Here is a 15,886-nt window from a genome sequence, read left to right as displayed (position 1 = left end):
GGGGGGGGGGGGGCAAATGCTGCCCCAGAGCCAGACTGGGCCACAGCCCACATGTCTATCTCTGCAGACCTGAGCGGCTGTGACAGTGCCCGTGTGACCTGCAGTGACAAGAACTCCACGATCTGGCCCCTGCAGAAAAGCCTGCTGACTCCGGTCTGGGCCCTTGACAGCACCTCCAGTGTCCTTTTTTGTTATCGGCAGCAGGACACCCGTGTTGCCTTCTGCTTGTTTCCTGCCTTCTCCTCTTCCCTTCTGCTCCTGGCCGGAACCCTCACTCTCCCTTCTGGGCGGCTCCTCCCTGCACAGCGCCCTGAGGCTGAGCTCGCGGGACCTCTGAGCCCGGCCTGCGTGGGCGCCTGCAAGGGCGCCCGCTGTCCCCAGCATCCTGCCTGCACATCTACGCAGCTTTTGAAGCCGCCTCTGCCTCCCGGCACTCTTGGTTTGCACCTTCTGGGCCCTGCAGCTCAGCCTCGCCTCCACCTTCCCACTTCCATCAGCATTTTGGGGTGCCCAAAGCACCGTCACAACACTCGCCCCCCTGCGCTGCGAGCTTCCAGCGGCCCCCCAGCTTGCGACTCTCTTTTCGGGTTACCGGGAGAGAGGTTTTCTGAAAAGAAAAAGAAATGGGTCTTGGGTGCCAGTTCCGGGGGCCGCCATTCCCCGCATCCCACTCACGCCCCACCCACGGCCACCTGGCCGCCATGTCGCCACTCAGCGCGTCCTGGGTCCCACTCGCGGCTTCCTGAAGCCCACGGAGGCCCGCTCCACAGACAGCCCTGGCTTCCCTGCAGCGGCGCGGAAGACAACCTGCTGTCCAAGCAGACGTCCCTCAGCCATGAGACCCACATTTCACTTCCACATCTGCCTCTCTGGTCATTGCCTCGCAGGCTCCTCTTCCACACGTCTTCCCCTGAGCAGGGAGACCCTGAGGAAGGGACTGGCCATCTGTTCTCTGACCCCGAGCACGCACGGTGGCACACACGATGCCCTCGAGACCCTGAGCACACACTGTGGCCCACGCGATGCCCTCAACACACACCAGCTGCTCGCTGCTTTCTGCTTGAGGGTTTCTGTGTGATGCTCTTACGTAGTTTCCCGCGTTCTGGGCAATTCTCCATCAAAGCATAAGTTTGACCATATCAGTGATTACTTAAATGTCACCAATCTGCTATCAGGACCTCCTGTGATCTGGTTTCATTTCTGATTTTCCTCTTGTACACCTGGTTGTTTCCCAGCGAAAAGCCAGAGCAAGGATCTGAGAACACGTAAGTGGAGCAGCGGAGCCAGACGGAAGAAACAACACTCCGGCGAGGCCCTCCACGCAGGAACACCAAACGGCCATCCGCACACACAAGCGCCGCGGTAAGAACCGGAAAAACCCATCCGTGAGCAGTCACAGTGCCTGGCTCTGACCCAGTGACACAGAAAGAGGCGCTGAAGCGTGTGGGAACTGCCCGCGCAGCCGCCCCCACCCCGCAGAGGGACAAGAGAACCCCGTGCACCAGGAGGGGGCAGGGGGCTCAGTGCCGGAACTCAGTGCCGCCCTTCGCAGCAGAACTGACTCGGCCCGGAGGAGGCATTCGGACCAGCCCGGCCGGCAGGGAGCCTCCCCAGAGGGAAGGACAGAGTGCCGGTGGCTCCGCCTGGCCGGCCATGTGGCCTGCAGCCTCCAGTGAATCCAAGGGGCAGTCTGGCCACACCGACCGCAGTCCCCAGGCAAGTCCTGGGGCTGCACTGGTCGGGGAGGGGGCTCGGGGTGTGCCCAGCACGACACCACCCGTGGCTGGGTGACCCTGCATGACACCCGCTGGGGCCGCCGCAGGCGCTCCTGCACCACCCTTCCCCTGACTCCAGGCAGAGCAGGACGGGACAGCCCTTCTGCACCGGAAAGACAGAGGCGAGCACAGGAAACACGATCGTGCCATCTAGGTAGCGGCTCAGCCACTGTCAATAAAGCGCCAGGCAGACTCCGGAAGCCCCACTTCCAGGCCTCTGCTCGTGGCTGGCATCTCTAGACCCACCCTGGGCCAGAGAGAATCCACTGCCAGGTGGGCTGGCCAGTCCTGGCAGGGGCCCCCCCGCTGACGGGAAAAGCCTTTGGCCCTGAGTAAACGTCAGCAGTGCCAGGCGGTGGCAACGCGGGCACCAGGTGAGCCGAGCACTGCACTGGTCTGGGAGGCCACAGGTTTTGGGTGCGACACAGCGTGGTGCCATCTGTGGGGGCCACGGGAACGCCAGTGCCACCTCTGCCTGAGCTCCAGCCATCCCAGGGCAGAGACAGACTCCTGCTTGGGGGAAAGTGAGCAGAGAGCAAGAGCTTTGCCTGGGAACCAGGGAGTTCTCGCTCACCATCGCCAAGTCCGCCAGGCTGTGCATGCAGCAGGCCGCAAGAGAGTGGTCCTGGCTTAGGGCGCCTCAAGTGCTGCAAGGGCCGTAGGGACCACAGGCTTAGGTACCAGCACTGGACACTCTGAGTTTTTGGAAAGCCATCTGAGGAAGGACAGGTACAAACAAGCCCCTGCAGCAAACACTGAGTTAAACACCTAACGCTTCAGTCCTCAGACACCAATGAATGTCCACAAGCATCAGAAACATTCAGGAAAACATGGCCTCACCCAATAAACTAAGTAAGGCACTAGATGTGTGACTTCTGGGCAGGAGATTAGAAAGAGCTGTCTTGAGGCTGGGCGTGGTGGCTCACGCCTGTAACACAAGTACTTTGGGAGGCTGAGGCGGGAGGACTGCTTGAGCCCAGTAGTTTGACATTAGCCCAGGCAACATAGCAAGACTCTTCCCTACACAAAATGACTGTGCTTAAAAAACAACCCACACATGTAGTATGAAGATTTAAAGAAAAACCTATAAAAAATAGTAACTACAGCCATTTGCTAAGAGATAGACAATATTAAAAAGTATAAATAGAAGCAACAAAAAGTCAAAAAGTGGGGTTTGGGACCAGCCTGGACAACACAGTGAAATCTTGATTAAAAAATTAGCCAAGCGTGATAGCGTGTGCTTGCAGTCCCAGCTACTCAGGAGGCTAAGGTGGAAGGATTGCCTGAGCCCAGGAGGTCAAGGCTGCTGTGGGCTGCCACTACACGCCAGCATGGGTGACAGAGTGAGGCCCTGACTCAAAAAATAATACATAAATAAAACCAAATACTGGGTATAAGATGTTATTTGCAAGCCTCATGGTAAGAACAAAGCAAAAGCCTATACTAGGTAGACAAAAAATAAATAGCAAGAAATCAAAAAATACTACCAGAGAAAATCACTTATATACAGAGGAAGTCAAGAAGAAAACAAAAGGACAATAAATAAAACAAAAACAAGATGGCAGCTGCAATTTCTTACCCATCAATAACAACGCTCGATGTAAACAGTCTAAATTCTCCACTCAAAAGATGCAGAGTGGCCGAATGGGCACAAAAAGAGACCCAACCACCTGCTGCCTGCAAGAAACCCACTTCACCTGTAACGACACACACACACACACACAGAAGGAAGGGATGCAAAGTACATTCCACACAAATGGAAACCAAAAAAAGAGCAGGAAATGCTGTCCTTATTTCAGATAAAACAGATTTCAAGACAAAAACTGTAAAATTAGAAGAAGGAGAATGTTATATAATGATTAACGGGGTCAATTCAGCAGGGGGACATAACAATTGTAAATATATATTCACCCAACACTGGAGCACGCAGATATATAGCAAATATTATTAGACCTAAAGAGAACAGACCCTGAGGCAATATTCGTTGGGAACTTCAACACCCCACTTTCAGCACTGGGGAGATCATCGAGACAGAAAATTAACTAAGAAATGTTGGACTTAATCTGCACCTATTACAGACCAAATAGACCTAACAGGCATTTACAGAGCATCATATCCAACAGCTTCAGATACATATTCCTTCCCTCGGCACACGGAACACTCATTCTCAAGGAAAGGTCACATGTCAGGCCACAAAACAAGTCTAAACAATTCAAAATAATTGAAATCATATCTCGTATCTTTTCTGATCACAGTGGAATCAAACTAGAAATCAATATAAGAGGAACTTTGGGAACTATAAAAATAAATAGAAGCCGGGCTCAGTGGCTCAGCCTGTAATCCCGCGCCTTTGGGAGGCTGAGGTGAGTGGACTGCCTGAGCCCGCGGGTTTGAGACCCGCCTGGGCAGCGAGACCTCATCTCTACAATAAATTAAAAAATTAGCCGGGCGTGGTAGCGTGCGCCTGTAATTCCGGCTACTTGGAAGGCTGAGGTGGCAGGATCGCCAGAGCCCAGCAGGTCGAGGCTGCAGTGGCCGGGAACGGCCACTGTACTCCAGTCTGGGCGAAGAGTGAGACTCCAACACAAAAAATAATAATAATAATAAAATAAAATAAAAAAATAAAAATTTAAAGTCCACCATTTAAAATCAAATACATGCCAGGCTCGGTGGCTCAGCCTGTAATCCCGCGCCTTGGGAGGCTGAGGTGAAAGGACTGCCTGAGCCCGCGGGTTCGAGATCCACCTGGGCAGCGAGACCTCCTCTCTACAATCAATCAAAAAATCAGCCGGGCGTGGTAGCGCATGCCTGTAATTCTGGCGACTCGGAAGGCTGAGGCGGAAGGATCACCGGAGCCCAGCGGGTCGAGGCTGCAGTGGCCGGGCGCGGCCACCGCACTCCGGTCTGGGCGACAGAGTGAGACTCCAACTCAAAAAAAAAAAAATCGATATTGTACAATGTCCATACTACCCAGTGATCCATAGATTCAATGCAATCTCTATCAAAATCCCGATAACATCCTTCACAGAAACAGAAAAGCAAATTCTAAAATTTGTATGAAACCAAAAAGCCCCTGAATAACCAGAGCAATTCTGAGCAAAAAAGAACAAAGCTGGAGACATCACATCAGCTGACTTCAAATTATACTTTGAAGTTATGGTAACTAACACAGCATGCTACTGGCAAAAACAAAACAAAACAAAACAAAACACAGATCAGTGAAACAGAATAGAGAACCCAGAAATAAGTTTATGCATTTATAGTCAACTAAAAGGCACCAAAACTATACACTAGAAAAAGACAGTCTCTTCAATAAATGATGCTCAGAAAACTGGACATCCCTATGTAAAAGAATAAAACTAGACCCCTATTTCCTGCTATATACAAGAATAAAATCGAAGTTGATTATACACTTCAACATGAGACCCAAGACTATAGAAGAAAACACTGGGAAAACATTCCAGGACACTAGTTTGTGCAAAGATTTCTCAAGTAAGACCTCAGAAGCACAGACAACATGGACAAATGGAATCCTGCCAAGTGAAACAGCTCCTGCACAGCTCCTGCACAGTTGACAAAGTGAAGATACAACCCACAGAATGGGAGAGGATATTTGCAAACTATCCATCTGACCAGGGACTATTAATCAGGAATGCAAATAACTCAATAGCAAAGGAACTCAATTCACTCACAAAAAAATTTTGATTAAAAAAATGGGCAAAAGATCTGAGTAGACACTTCACAAAAGACAACACATAAATGGCCAACAGACATATTTTTAAAATGCTGATCACTAATCATCAGAGAGATGCAAATCAAAACCACAACGAGATATTATCTCACCCTAGTTGAAATGGCTCTTATGTCCATGTATTGAGCACACACGTGCACCCCTGAATCTAAAATTAAAGATAAATAAATAGCAAAATGGCTTAGAAAAAAAGACAAAAAATAACAGACACTGGCGAGAATGTGAAGAGAGGGGAACTTGGTGGGAATGTAGATGAGTGCAGCCACTGTGTGTTCACAATTTCCAGAATGAAGCTTTTCATTTCCGTTACTTCAGAATAGGCTTTTTGCAATTGGCTGGCTCTGCTTTTATGTCCCCTATGGCTTCAGGGGTTTCACTTCCAGTTTCTCTGGGTTCTCATTCATTTTTGCCATCCACTCTCTGACTTCTGCAGCTGTCCTCTTGGCAGGCGGCTTGCTTATACTCTAACAGTTGCTTTTTCAGGCGCCGTCTCTTCAGGACTCTGAGGGTGGCCTGTGCTTTTTCACTGATGTCTCTTCCCTGTGACAGGCCTCTCTTTGCTCTCTGCAATTTGTCTCTTGACACTTTGACGCTCTTAAGCTTCCTTCTGTTCTGGAGTCCTTCTGTGGCTTCATGTGTCACTCAGTGGGATGCAGCGGGGTGGCATATTCACATTTGTTCCTTGTTCCCCTGCTGGCAGGTTTCTGGCACTGCACATACATGCTGACCCGCACTCACATACTGGGACCATCCTTCAGCCCCTTGGCGCACTCCGCTGGGTGGGGGGAGGTGGGGGGGATGGGGGAGTGACTCTCACTGCCGTCTGCAGCCTGCAGCCCAGGAGACTTCGAGGAGAGAGTCCTTGGGTTCCTGTTCAGGTCCACATGCTGCTCTTGAAACAGAGCAAGTTCTCTGCCGCGGAGGAGGGGTGGGTTCCGCCCTGCAGGGAATACAGGGCTGGGAGGGGCTTCTTCCTGACCTGGCTGGGGAGACAGTCGCCAGCCACTGGAAGTGACTGTCAGCTGCTTCCTTCTGCAGGTGGCCCTCCCGCCTGTGCCCACCAGCCCACTAGGAACCCACGTTCCTGGTGGCTGGCCCAGTGTGGGTCTTTCTCCCGTTCTGCTTGGTGCAGCTGCCCTCTGCTGCACCCTGCCTAGGGATCCTCCTGCATAGGACGACAACCCCGCACTGCTGGGAGGGGTGAGCCATCCCAAAGCTTCTTTGGCTCACTCACCCACATCTGTCCTCTGGGCAGGGACTCAGTTCTTGGACTAGCCTGGCACACAGTGGGGGACAGGGCGCTCGGATCACGGCGTCCACCTTCACTTCCTCGTTCCCATGTGTTCCAAGAGACCTTGGCTGGGGCAGGGTGTTTCGCCATCCAAAAGTGCTCAGATATTTCCGCTGATCATCGTGGGGTCCCTACTTTCTGCCTTGCTGGGGGCAGCAGCAATCTGCAGCTCCGTGGTGGCCACCTTGGTTCCCCCACAAAGCCACTATGGAAACCAGTATGAAGGTTCCTCAAAAATCTCAAAATCAGTTGGGCGTGGTGGCTCAGCCTGACATCCCAGCACTTTGGGAGGCGGAGGCGAGAGGATTGCCTGAACCCAGGGGTTCAAGACCCACCTGGGCAACTTGGCGAGACGTCGTCTCTACAATAAATCGAAAAATTAGCCAGGCATGGTGGTGCGTGCCTGTGGTTCCAGCTACTTGGAAGGTTGAGGAAGAAGGACTGCCTGAGCCCCGCAGGTTGAGGCTGTGGTGGCTCCAACTCAAAAAAACCTCAGAATAGAACTACGACATGATCCAGCAATCCCACTGCTGGGTAAATATCCAAAAGAAAGGAGATCGGTACACGCAATTGATATCTGCGCTCCCATGTTTATCACAGCACTATTTACAAGAGCACAGACACGGAATCAACCTAAGTGCCCATCGGCAGGCAAATGGATAAGAAAGACGCGGCGCGTTCACAAAACGGAGTCACTGCTCAGCCGTCAGAAAGAACGAAGTCCTGTCACTGGCAACAGCCTGGACGGAACTGGACGGCATCATGAGAAAAACACATCGCACGACCTCACTCCCACGTGAGAGCTTAGAGATCCTGATCTATGGTACAGGGCGATGGTCGCTGCAAAGGGCAGTGGGGAGGAAGGAGTGCAGAGGGCCTGGGCGGGGGCGCCCATGCACCACTAGATCAGAGGAACGAGAGCTAGTGTCCAGCAGCACCACTGAGTCCCTGCAGTTAATCATTTCCTGTGTGTGTCGGCGTAGCTAGAAGAGCGGGATCGGAATGCTGCCTACCCACACAAAGTGCCGTGTCCAAGGTGATGGATCTCCTAACTATCCTGATGTGATCTTACACCTTATCTGCTTGTACCAAAATACCACACATATGCCACAAATATGTAAAACTATTATGCATCCATACAAGTTGAAAATGAGAAAAGAATGATGTTGCTTCCTCCAGAAATGATTTGCATTCACTTCTGGCAGGCAGGTGGCCCAGAGACACCGGCAGCCCTGCTCTCCTTTATTCAGTAGGTATTGCAACAATTCAAACAGGGACTCTAGCCTCTATGAGAGTTGGTTTAATTCTGGCTCACCCCTTATCCCCAAAGAACGGCCTCTTAGGGTCCCAACCAAATACCAGGGCTGTGATCAGGGCTGTGATCATTCCAACCTGGAAGGTCCTGACTTCTGTCCCAACCCTGTGAGTCTGGCACGAACTCTGCTCAGATGTTAGTCAGACTTCCATTCAAATGAGCAGTCTTCCACTTCAAGAAAGAGGGCTTGTAATGATTCACTAACACCAGGCAGCCTGAGGCTTGGCTACCCACATGCTCCCAGATTCCCCCTTCCTTGACCAGAAGGGCAGTGGGCAGGAGTCTGGAGACCTGAGTTCTAGCCTACAGGTATGGTCAGCACTGGTCCTGTGACTTTTGGGCTGGATCCCTCAAATGTCTCCCACCCTTACATGTAAAATGCATCTGGATAAAAATCTTTGTGAGTCTTTTGCTTGTTCCAGAAGCTTCATAATCACCAACATCCCTGCCATCTCGTTCATTAGACAATCCCAGGTTATACATTCTTCTGCGGACCCATCCATGCCAGCCCAGTGACTCACTGCAATGCTCCATTTCCATGAGCACATGATCACAAACAGACTTAAACCACACGTTATGAATCTAGATTTCCAAAGGTGTTTCCCTTCGGCAACTGTGCCCATTCGCAGGGCAGCTCCTACCGTTTGTTGCCCCGGCCACTAAACCACGCAAAGCTGGCGAGGACCCCCATAGGCTTGGGCCGAACATCAGAAAGCCCGGCCTGAGCGAGGAAAGGAGTCACAGCCATGGGGCATCACTCCCACTGACCTTGAACCACAGGGGCTCGAATAGCACAGGCCATTCTGAGTTGTCTCCACCATCTGAGACAACAAGTTATTGTCTGCCCCCTCCTCCTCCCCCGCTTCTCCTCCAGCTACTCAACAAGAACAAAGACCTTCACGACAGTCGGCTTCTACTTAGTGAACAATAAACATAATTGGTCTTCCTCATGATTTTCTTTGTAAGACTTTCTTTTCTCAAGCTTACTTTATTATAAGACGGTATACAACATATGCGGTTAGAAAGCCCATGTTGATTGTATAGGTTATTGGTAAGGCTTCCTGTCGGCTGTAGGCTATCAGCAGTTAAGTTTCAGGGGAGTCAAGATCACCCATGGATTCCTGACTGTGCAGGGAGCCAGCGCCCAAACTCCCAAATAGTTCCAGCAGCAACTGCAAACAGACCCAAAGGAAAATGGCCTGAATCACGGCGCATTGAAATTCATCTTGTTAAAAAGAAGCTTGCTGACTGTGTGTCCAGCAGCAGGCCAAAGGAGGGCACAGTCAAACACTTTTCAGTCCTTGGTTTCTGAAGCCAAAATTTGGTACTTTCTTCTGCAGACGAGAATACCAGAAGACGTACAAACATTCTACTTGTTTTCAGGATGGACCAAAGAACCAGTGGTTGACGTTAACGACAGGCTAAACCAAAGTCCCACTTTCACAAGCACGAGACCGAAGGCAGTCACCTCACAGCTAAGAGAAGGTTCTGCACAAACGTGCCAGCTCCCACCTGCATTCCTCACTGCCTCCCCACCCCACCCGCACCCTCCTGGACAGCAGTGCGCCTGCCGGAACCTCTTCTGTGCAACACAGGGCCTGGATGCCACTGTCTCTTGGGTGGTGTCTCCCCTGCCTCACAGTGGCTGGACCAATCACAAAGCAAAGGAACCTGTTCCAAAAGCCAGACTGCAACCAGCACCCCGGAAGGAGTCATCCTCAGCTCCACTGTCACCTCAGCTGGAAACAACCAAACTCTCTGTTGGTTCTTACTTTTGCCAAGGGAAACTGAGTGTGGCGGAGAAGGTGCCAGCCAAGGAGTGACGCGTGAGTCCTCGCCCTGCTGCTGTCCAGCCGTGCTCACTCAGACATCCAGCGCCCACTGAGAGCTGACCGTGGGCCAGACGTCCTGCTGGGCTTTGCCGATGTAAGAGTCTAAGACGCAGGAGGGGCCTGCTGTCACAGAGCGAAGTGCCAGAGGGCACCTGTGTCCCCGTCGGCGCAGTGAAGGTGCTCTCCCACTTTATCTCTGAGGTTCCCTCTGACTTCGAAGTGCTACGGTTGTACGACCTGGGATACAGCCCTGGCCGGCTACACACGTCCGTGCGGCCACAGATGGGCACAGCCTCTCTGGGCCTTGCTTTCCACGTCTATGAAGCCACAAGCTGGATGTGGCGATGTTGCCCGTTACCTTGTGCAGCCACAGGGGCAGGCTTCCAGAATCGCTCTGCAGGGAGTCCTTCTGCTGGACGGCTGCCCAGCAGTACGAATCCACAAAGGCAGCCTGGCGCCAGGAGAAGGAGCTTGGCGAGAAACAGCTTATCTGCGTACCTGAGAAGCAAAGCAGAGGTTGCGCATGAATGTAAACGCAGTTGCCTGGACCCTCCCCTCACATTTTTACGTGCCACCTAGGTTGGGGAGGTGGGGACATAGAACTAAAAACAAACGCCCAAGTTCATATTAAAAGTGAATATCAGACATTTTTGGGGGCCAACTCTGGTCCTGAAAGCAGCTTGGGCTCAGTTTGGGGAAAATCCTTGAAAGAAGTGAAGACCCCATTAAGGGGGGGGGCAGAAAAAGAGTCAGAGGCCACAGTGTGTGAGGAATAGCGGCTCGACCCAGTTCAGTTAGGGGAAGCACTGAGAGAAGGGAGAGGCTATGTGGGGGTCAGGGAGGAGCCTCGACGCAAAGGCGGGTGAAAAAGGAGTTCTTTTAGAGCAAAAAGACAGAGAACTTCCAGCCTGGGGAAGAGAAGGCAGAAGGAACACTTGGGAAGGGGCCATGGGAGGGCAAGTCAGCCGCTTTTCACCTTCCTAAGGAAAAGGAAGAAACAGGCCCTAGCTGCAGCCCTCGGGGTTCACAAGTGAGAGGCCAACGCACGCCCAGACTCCCCGACAGGAGGCGGCCAGAGGGGCCTGGGAGACCTGGGTCCCGCCAGGGCTCTGCAGTGAACGTGCCCTTCCGGAAGAGGACTCCGGGACTGGACTTGCTCCTCTGCACATGGAAGGCCGCAGCCCCTGCAGATACTGCCATCGCAGCTGTAACACCTTCCGCACGGAAGATTCTCACTCAGACATCCAACATGCACGGAGAACTGACAGTGGGTCACTGGGCCGGGAGGACGGTGGGGCTCGGGTGGAAGCCATGTCCTCCCAGCCTCCCCCGCAGGGGGCAGAGGGGCTGGTGCCGAGCCTCCGCGGCAGTCTGGGCCAGCCCCCTCCCTGCCCCCATCGGGCACACACAGGAGTGTGCGAGTCGCGGGACGGGCCAGCTGCTAGGCCCGCAGCGGCTGGCTCTTCCACTTCCCCCACAGCGAGGAAGAGTGCTAACGCCCGGCCTCTGAGAGGGATCTTAAGTAAACCTGCCTCTCCTGGCTGGGTGACTCACAGCTGATGACTCACAAAGCCTGGAGTCTCCAAAGCGGGAATGGCATTCATGGTGTGTCTACACTACAGATCTGTTGAGGTGACTAAAAAAAAAATTCTGAAAAAGGACAGTTGCCTCGGCGCCTGGTTCCCAGCAGCTGCTCAGTAAGATGAAATAACAAGCAGACTCTGGCATAGCGGCAAAGACCGGCACACCAATCTCCCTTCCTGCCCTATGGAGAAGGGACAGTGGGCAGACACCGCGCTGGATGTCCCTGGTCCCTGCACACAAAGGTCTCAAAGGGCCGCCTTCTCCCGGGGAGGAGGCGGCCTTGACAATCTCTTCTCTTTTTTTCTCCTCTTTTTTGAGCCAGGTCTTACTCCGCGGCCCCGGCTGGCATGCAATGGCATGACAGTGGCATGATCGCAGCTCACCACAGCCTCCAACTCCTAGGCTCGGGCCTCCCTCCGCCTCAGTCTCCCACGAGTCGGGATTACAGGTGTGTGCCACCACACCTGGCTAATTTTTTGACTCTGCAGAGATGAGGTCTCGCTATTCTGCCGGCTAGAGTTTCACTCTGTCGCCCAGGCTGGAGTGCAATGGCATACTGCTCACAGCCACCGCAGCCTTGACCGGCTGGGCTCAGACAATCCTTCTACTTCAGTCTTCCAAATAGCTGGAACCACAGGCACACACCACCACACCTGGTTAACTTTTTGATTTATTGTAGAGACGAGGTCTTGCCAAGTTGCCCGGGTAGGTCTTGAACCCTGGGCTCAGGCAGTCCTCCCAACTCGGCCTCCCAAAGTGCTGGGATTACAGGCTGAGCCATCCACCTAGCCTAATGCTCTTTCTATAGAAAAAAGTCCTTCAAGTCCTGTCCGGAGACTTCAGGGGCCTCTTCCAAGGCAGTGGTCGAGACCCCTGGAGCAGACATAACGAAACTATTTATGCCAAAGCTTTTGCAAAAGAGGAAGAAGGGAAATATAAGGAGAAAGGGCGGGAGAGAGGGAAGGGGGAGAGGGAGAGGGAGAAGGAGAAGGAGAAGGAGAAGGAGAAGGAGGAGGAGAAGGAGAAAGAGAAAGAGAAAGAGAAAGAGAAAGAGAAAGAGAAAGAGAAAGAGAAAGAGAAAGAGACTGGGGAAATACAGGGCTCACGACCAAACCTTCATCTGGAACAAGATCAGAAGACAAGACAGTGGGAACTATACTTACTGATAACAACTAGCACTTGAAGTCATTACCATATTTCAGCCTTACAAGGAAATGTAGAGAGCTCTGATCTTCCTTCTACTCCAGGGAAAGCAAAGCTCAAAGTAGTCTGGTAATCCCCTAGGCAGGCTCATCAATGAGCCTGGGCTGTCCCCAGTAGGGGGCCAGGGCTTCCTGGAAGGCGGTGGCTGGGTAGGAGGCACCTCCCAGGGGCCTGGGGTGGGTCAAGGGTCAATCTGGGAAAAGAAACAGATCGAGCTGTAGGTATTGGGCACTCCCAGACCTGGGAAACAAAGTCTAGGAAGTCAAGAGCAGGCGGGGGCAGGTGTCAGTCGGGCGTGAAGAGCAGGATGGAAAGAGGGGTGGGGACACCCGCAACCCCCCTCCGGGCCATGGGTCAGGTCCTCCGTCTGCCGGCCACATCTCGCAGGCCTGCCTGGCGACAGTCCGCCTGACCAAAGGCACCCGGGTCAGCGTGGCAGGCGGCTGCTGTGAGCTAGAACGCTCGGGACCAAGCTTGGGACTCTCTCCCCCAGTGCAGCCCCACATCCTCTCTCGTTTGCTCTTCACAACCCTGGGAGGTGAGCAGGCCGGGTCTCCACATGTCTTCCCAGCAGCCTCCTGGCAAGGGGGGCGCCCAGCCTCTCCCTGCTCCCCTCGCTCACTGACACCAGATGACTCATCCCAAAGCTCAGATCTGACTCCGGCACTGCCTAGGCTCAACAGTTTTCAGTTTCCCCACTGCCAGGGTGCAAATCCTGGGCAGCGCTCCAATCCAGCCCACCGACGGCTGCGGCTTGTGCAGGCCCGACACATCCTCAGATCCGAGCCTTTCCCCCCAGGACCCCCTGCCCAGACGCCCTCTCTCCAACACTCCAGGCCAACCCAGGTCAACCCCCATCCACACCTTCCACCCCGACGCCTCACCTTCAAAGCCTGGCTCAGACGCCACCCTCTCCACACAGCTTCCGCCCCACTGGCCTCCCACAGCACCTCAAAGCCGCCAGAGATGTGCCGTGTCCTGCAGACCATGCTGTCGCCACCCGTGCTGCCTCAGGTCTCGGCAGGCAGGACACCCTGTCTCTCCGAGCTTCACGCCCCACCCGTACCAAATGAGTGACATCTGTCTGGTGCTTTGAACGGTGCAGATGATGTTCAAGTCTCCCTGCAAGACACCACTGACCCAGCCAACAGCGGAGAAAACAGCCCGCTGAGACGCCACGGCCAGAGCCTCCTGTGTGTCCCTCGTGAGCACACTGCAGTGCCTAGGGAGTGGCACCGGCGAGGGACATGCTGCCTTTCAGAGCTGAACCGGGCAGGGCGTCCGTTTCAGGCTCAGCCAGGGGCCACTTCATGCCTTCCAGCCGGCTGAGAGGGCAGAGGCCGTGGCTGTCCCCTTGTGTGTCTGGCCAAAGATCATGAAAGGCCACAAGGAGGAAGCGAGCGCTCGCCAGCCCCAAGGAAGCAGCCACACCGCAGACGTCTCCTGTCAAGCCTCCATCTACCGTCTGGGACGTCTCCTGTCATCCTTCCGTCCACCTCCGGGGCCTTGGCCGGGAGCCCGGGATGCAGGTCGCACCTCGTCAGAGCGGCACCCCGGCAGCCTTGGTGCAGCCTGGACCGGACCCCTGGCGACCCGAGAGCCACACGGCCCCAGGCCACCCAGGCCCCTGGCCAGGCAGGCGAGAGTGCCCGCCCGAGGGCCCCGGCGGCCCACGCCAGCCAGCCGTGCCCTCCTTGCGGGTCCCACTGTGGCAGGAGGGGCCGGGCGCACTTCTGCTTCTGCCCACACGTCCTTCTCTGGCTCCTCTCTCTGCACAAGCTTCCTCCGCTCCCATGCATCACCAGCCACCAAAGGAGCGGAGCCCTGAGCGAGTCCCGACACGCGGCCCCCTCCCTTCCGGACCGGTGAGTTCTCTTCCATGTTGAGTGCTCCCGGGGACCTGGCGAAACTCCTAAAACCGCAAAACCGCAAGTTTAACTCGTGAAAACAGGAACAGAAAGGTCTGCTCACCAGGAGGACTTTGTAGGCGCCTCAAGGCAGAAGAGTCGGAGCTCAGGTGGCGACTAGATGGCGGACGGCTGCAGGAGGAGGGCAAGCGGAGGGACGTGCGCGCACGCGAGGTGCGAGATCGCAGGCCTGCGGGCTGTGGAGCCGGATGTCCACCAGGCCTCCATCCTTGCCTCGCAAACACAAGGAAGGTGGGGTAGGAGACCCAGGCTCTTACAGAAACCGGGTCAGACGTGGTGGGAGGAGAAGGAAGGGAGGCAGCAGAGCCTGGGCCGCTGTTGTTCTGGGAGGCACCAGCCGTGACACTCGGTGACCCCAAGAGACACCCTGGAGGGGCCCCAAGCAGGGGCTGGAGACGGGGGTGGGTCCTGGGTCCTGGGGTGGCCAAGGCTCCACCCGGCGGCAGGCAGGTCGCAGGACGGTAGGCCCAGCCCTCCCGCCTGCCTCCCGCATCTGGCAGCCTGCACCGGGCGCGTGCTGAGTACCCTTCCTTGAGACCCTGGACTGGTTCGGACCAGACGGGCACGCCCGGGTCAATGCCCACAACCGGATGGAAGGTGGAAAAGAAAACCAAACGACTCTGCTATGCTACCATTCATATGCTCAAAACTGAATCCTGCAAAATCACTAAAATAACAGGGCTTGAGGAGCACAGGTGGGGGAAGACACTCGGGAAATCTCTGCAGGTGTCCACCAAGACACTAACACCACCAGCAGCAATCCAGATAAGAACACGAGGCGGGGTGCAGAGCGGGGTGGCGGCGCCAGGGGCGAAGCCACAACCGAGACCAAAGGGGACAGCCTGACGGCTCTTCTGAGACGAGCCCGCGGCCAAGCAGGGCCCGGGAGACGAGGCTGTGGGGCACCGCGGCCCGCCAGTTCTCTTCGGTTCGCCTCCCGGCGTTCCCAGCGGCACAGATCAGCCACACGCAGGAAAAGCCACAGTCGACCCACTTGGGCTGACATCAGCCCCCAAGCTCTGGCCACGTGAGGAGGCTCCACCCTCACGGAACCGCCCGCGAAGGGGAAGAGGCGGTGTGCGCCACGTGCGCTAAGCGGCAGGAGCCCCTGCGCTGCCAGCCCAGGAAAAGACACGTGTGGGCGAGCCGGCGTGACACCCGCCTTTCGGGGCAGGCGCAGGCTCGGAGGGGTCAAGTCAGCGGGAGA

The 15,886-nt window shown here is 54.8% G+C and overlaps 1 protein-coding gene across 1 annotated transcript in view; it reads right to left on the bottom strand.

Moving 5' to 3' along the window:
- The window catches only part of PANX1 (pannexin 1), a 23,061-nt gene extending 11,897 nt beyond the window's left edge, over positions 1–11,164 (bottom strand). Inside the window, exons 1-2 of the mRNA XM_008060625.1 lie at positions 11,056–11,164; positions 10,323–10,462 (exon numbers count right to left, since the gene is read on the bottom strand). Coding sequence (XP_008058816.1) covers positions 10,323–10,462; positions 11,056–11,164 — 249 coding nt within the window. The remainder of the gene's footprint in view (positions 1–10,322; positions 10,463–11,055) is intronic.
- Between the last annotated feature and the right edge of the window lie 4,722 nt (positions 11,165–15,886).

This window comes from Carlito syrichta, unplaced genomic scaffold (genome assembly GCF_000164805.1).
Source record: "Carlito syrichta isolate Samal-C Ts95f unplaced genomic scaffold, Tarsius_syrichta-2.0.1 Scaffold304678, whole genome shotgun sequence".
NCBI lineage: Eukaryota > Metazoa > Chordata > Mammalia > Primates > Tarsiidae > Carlito > Carlito syrichta.
This window is presented reverse-complemented; position numbering and strand designations above follow the sequence as displayed.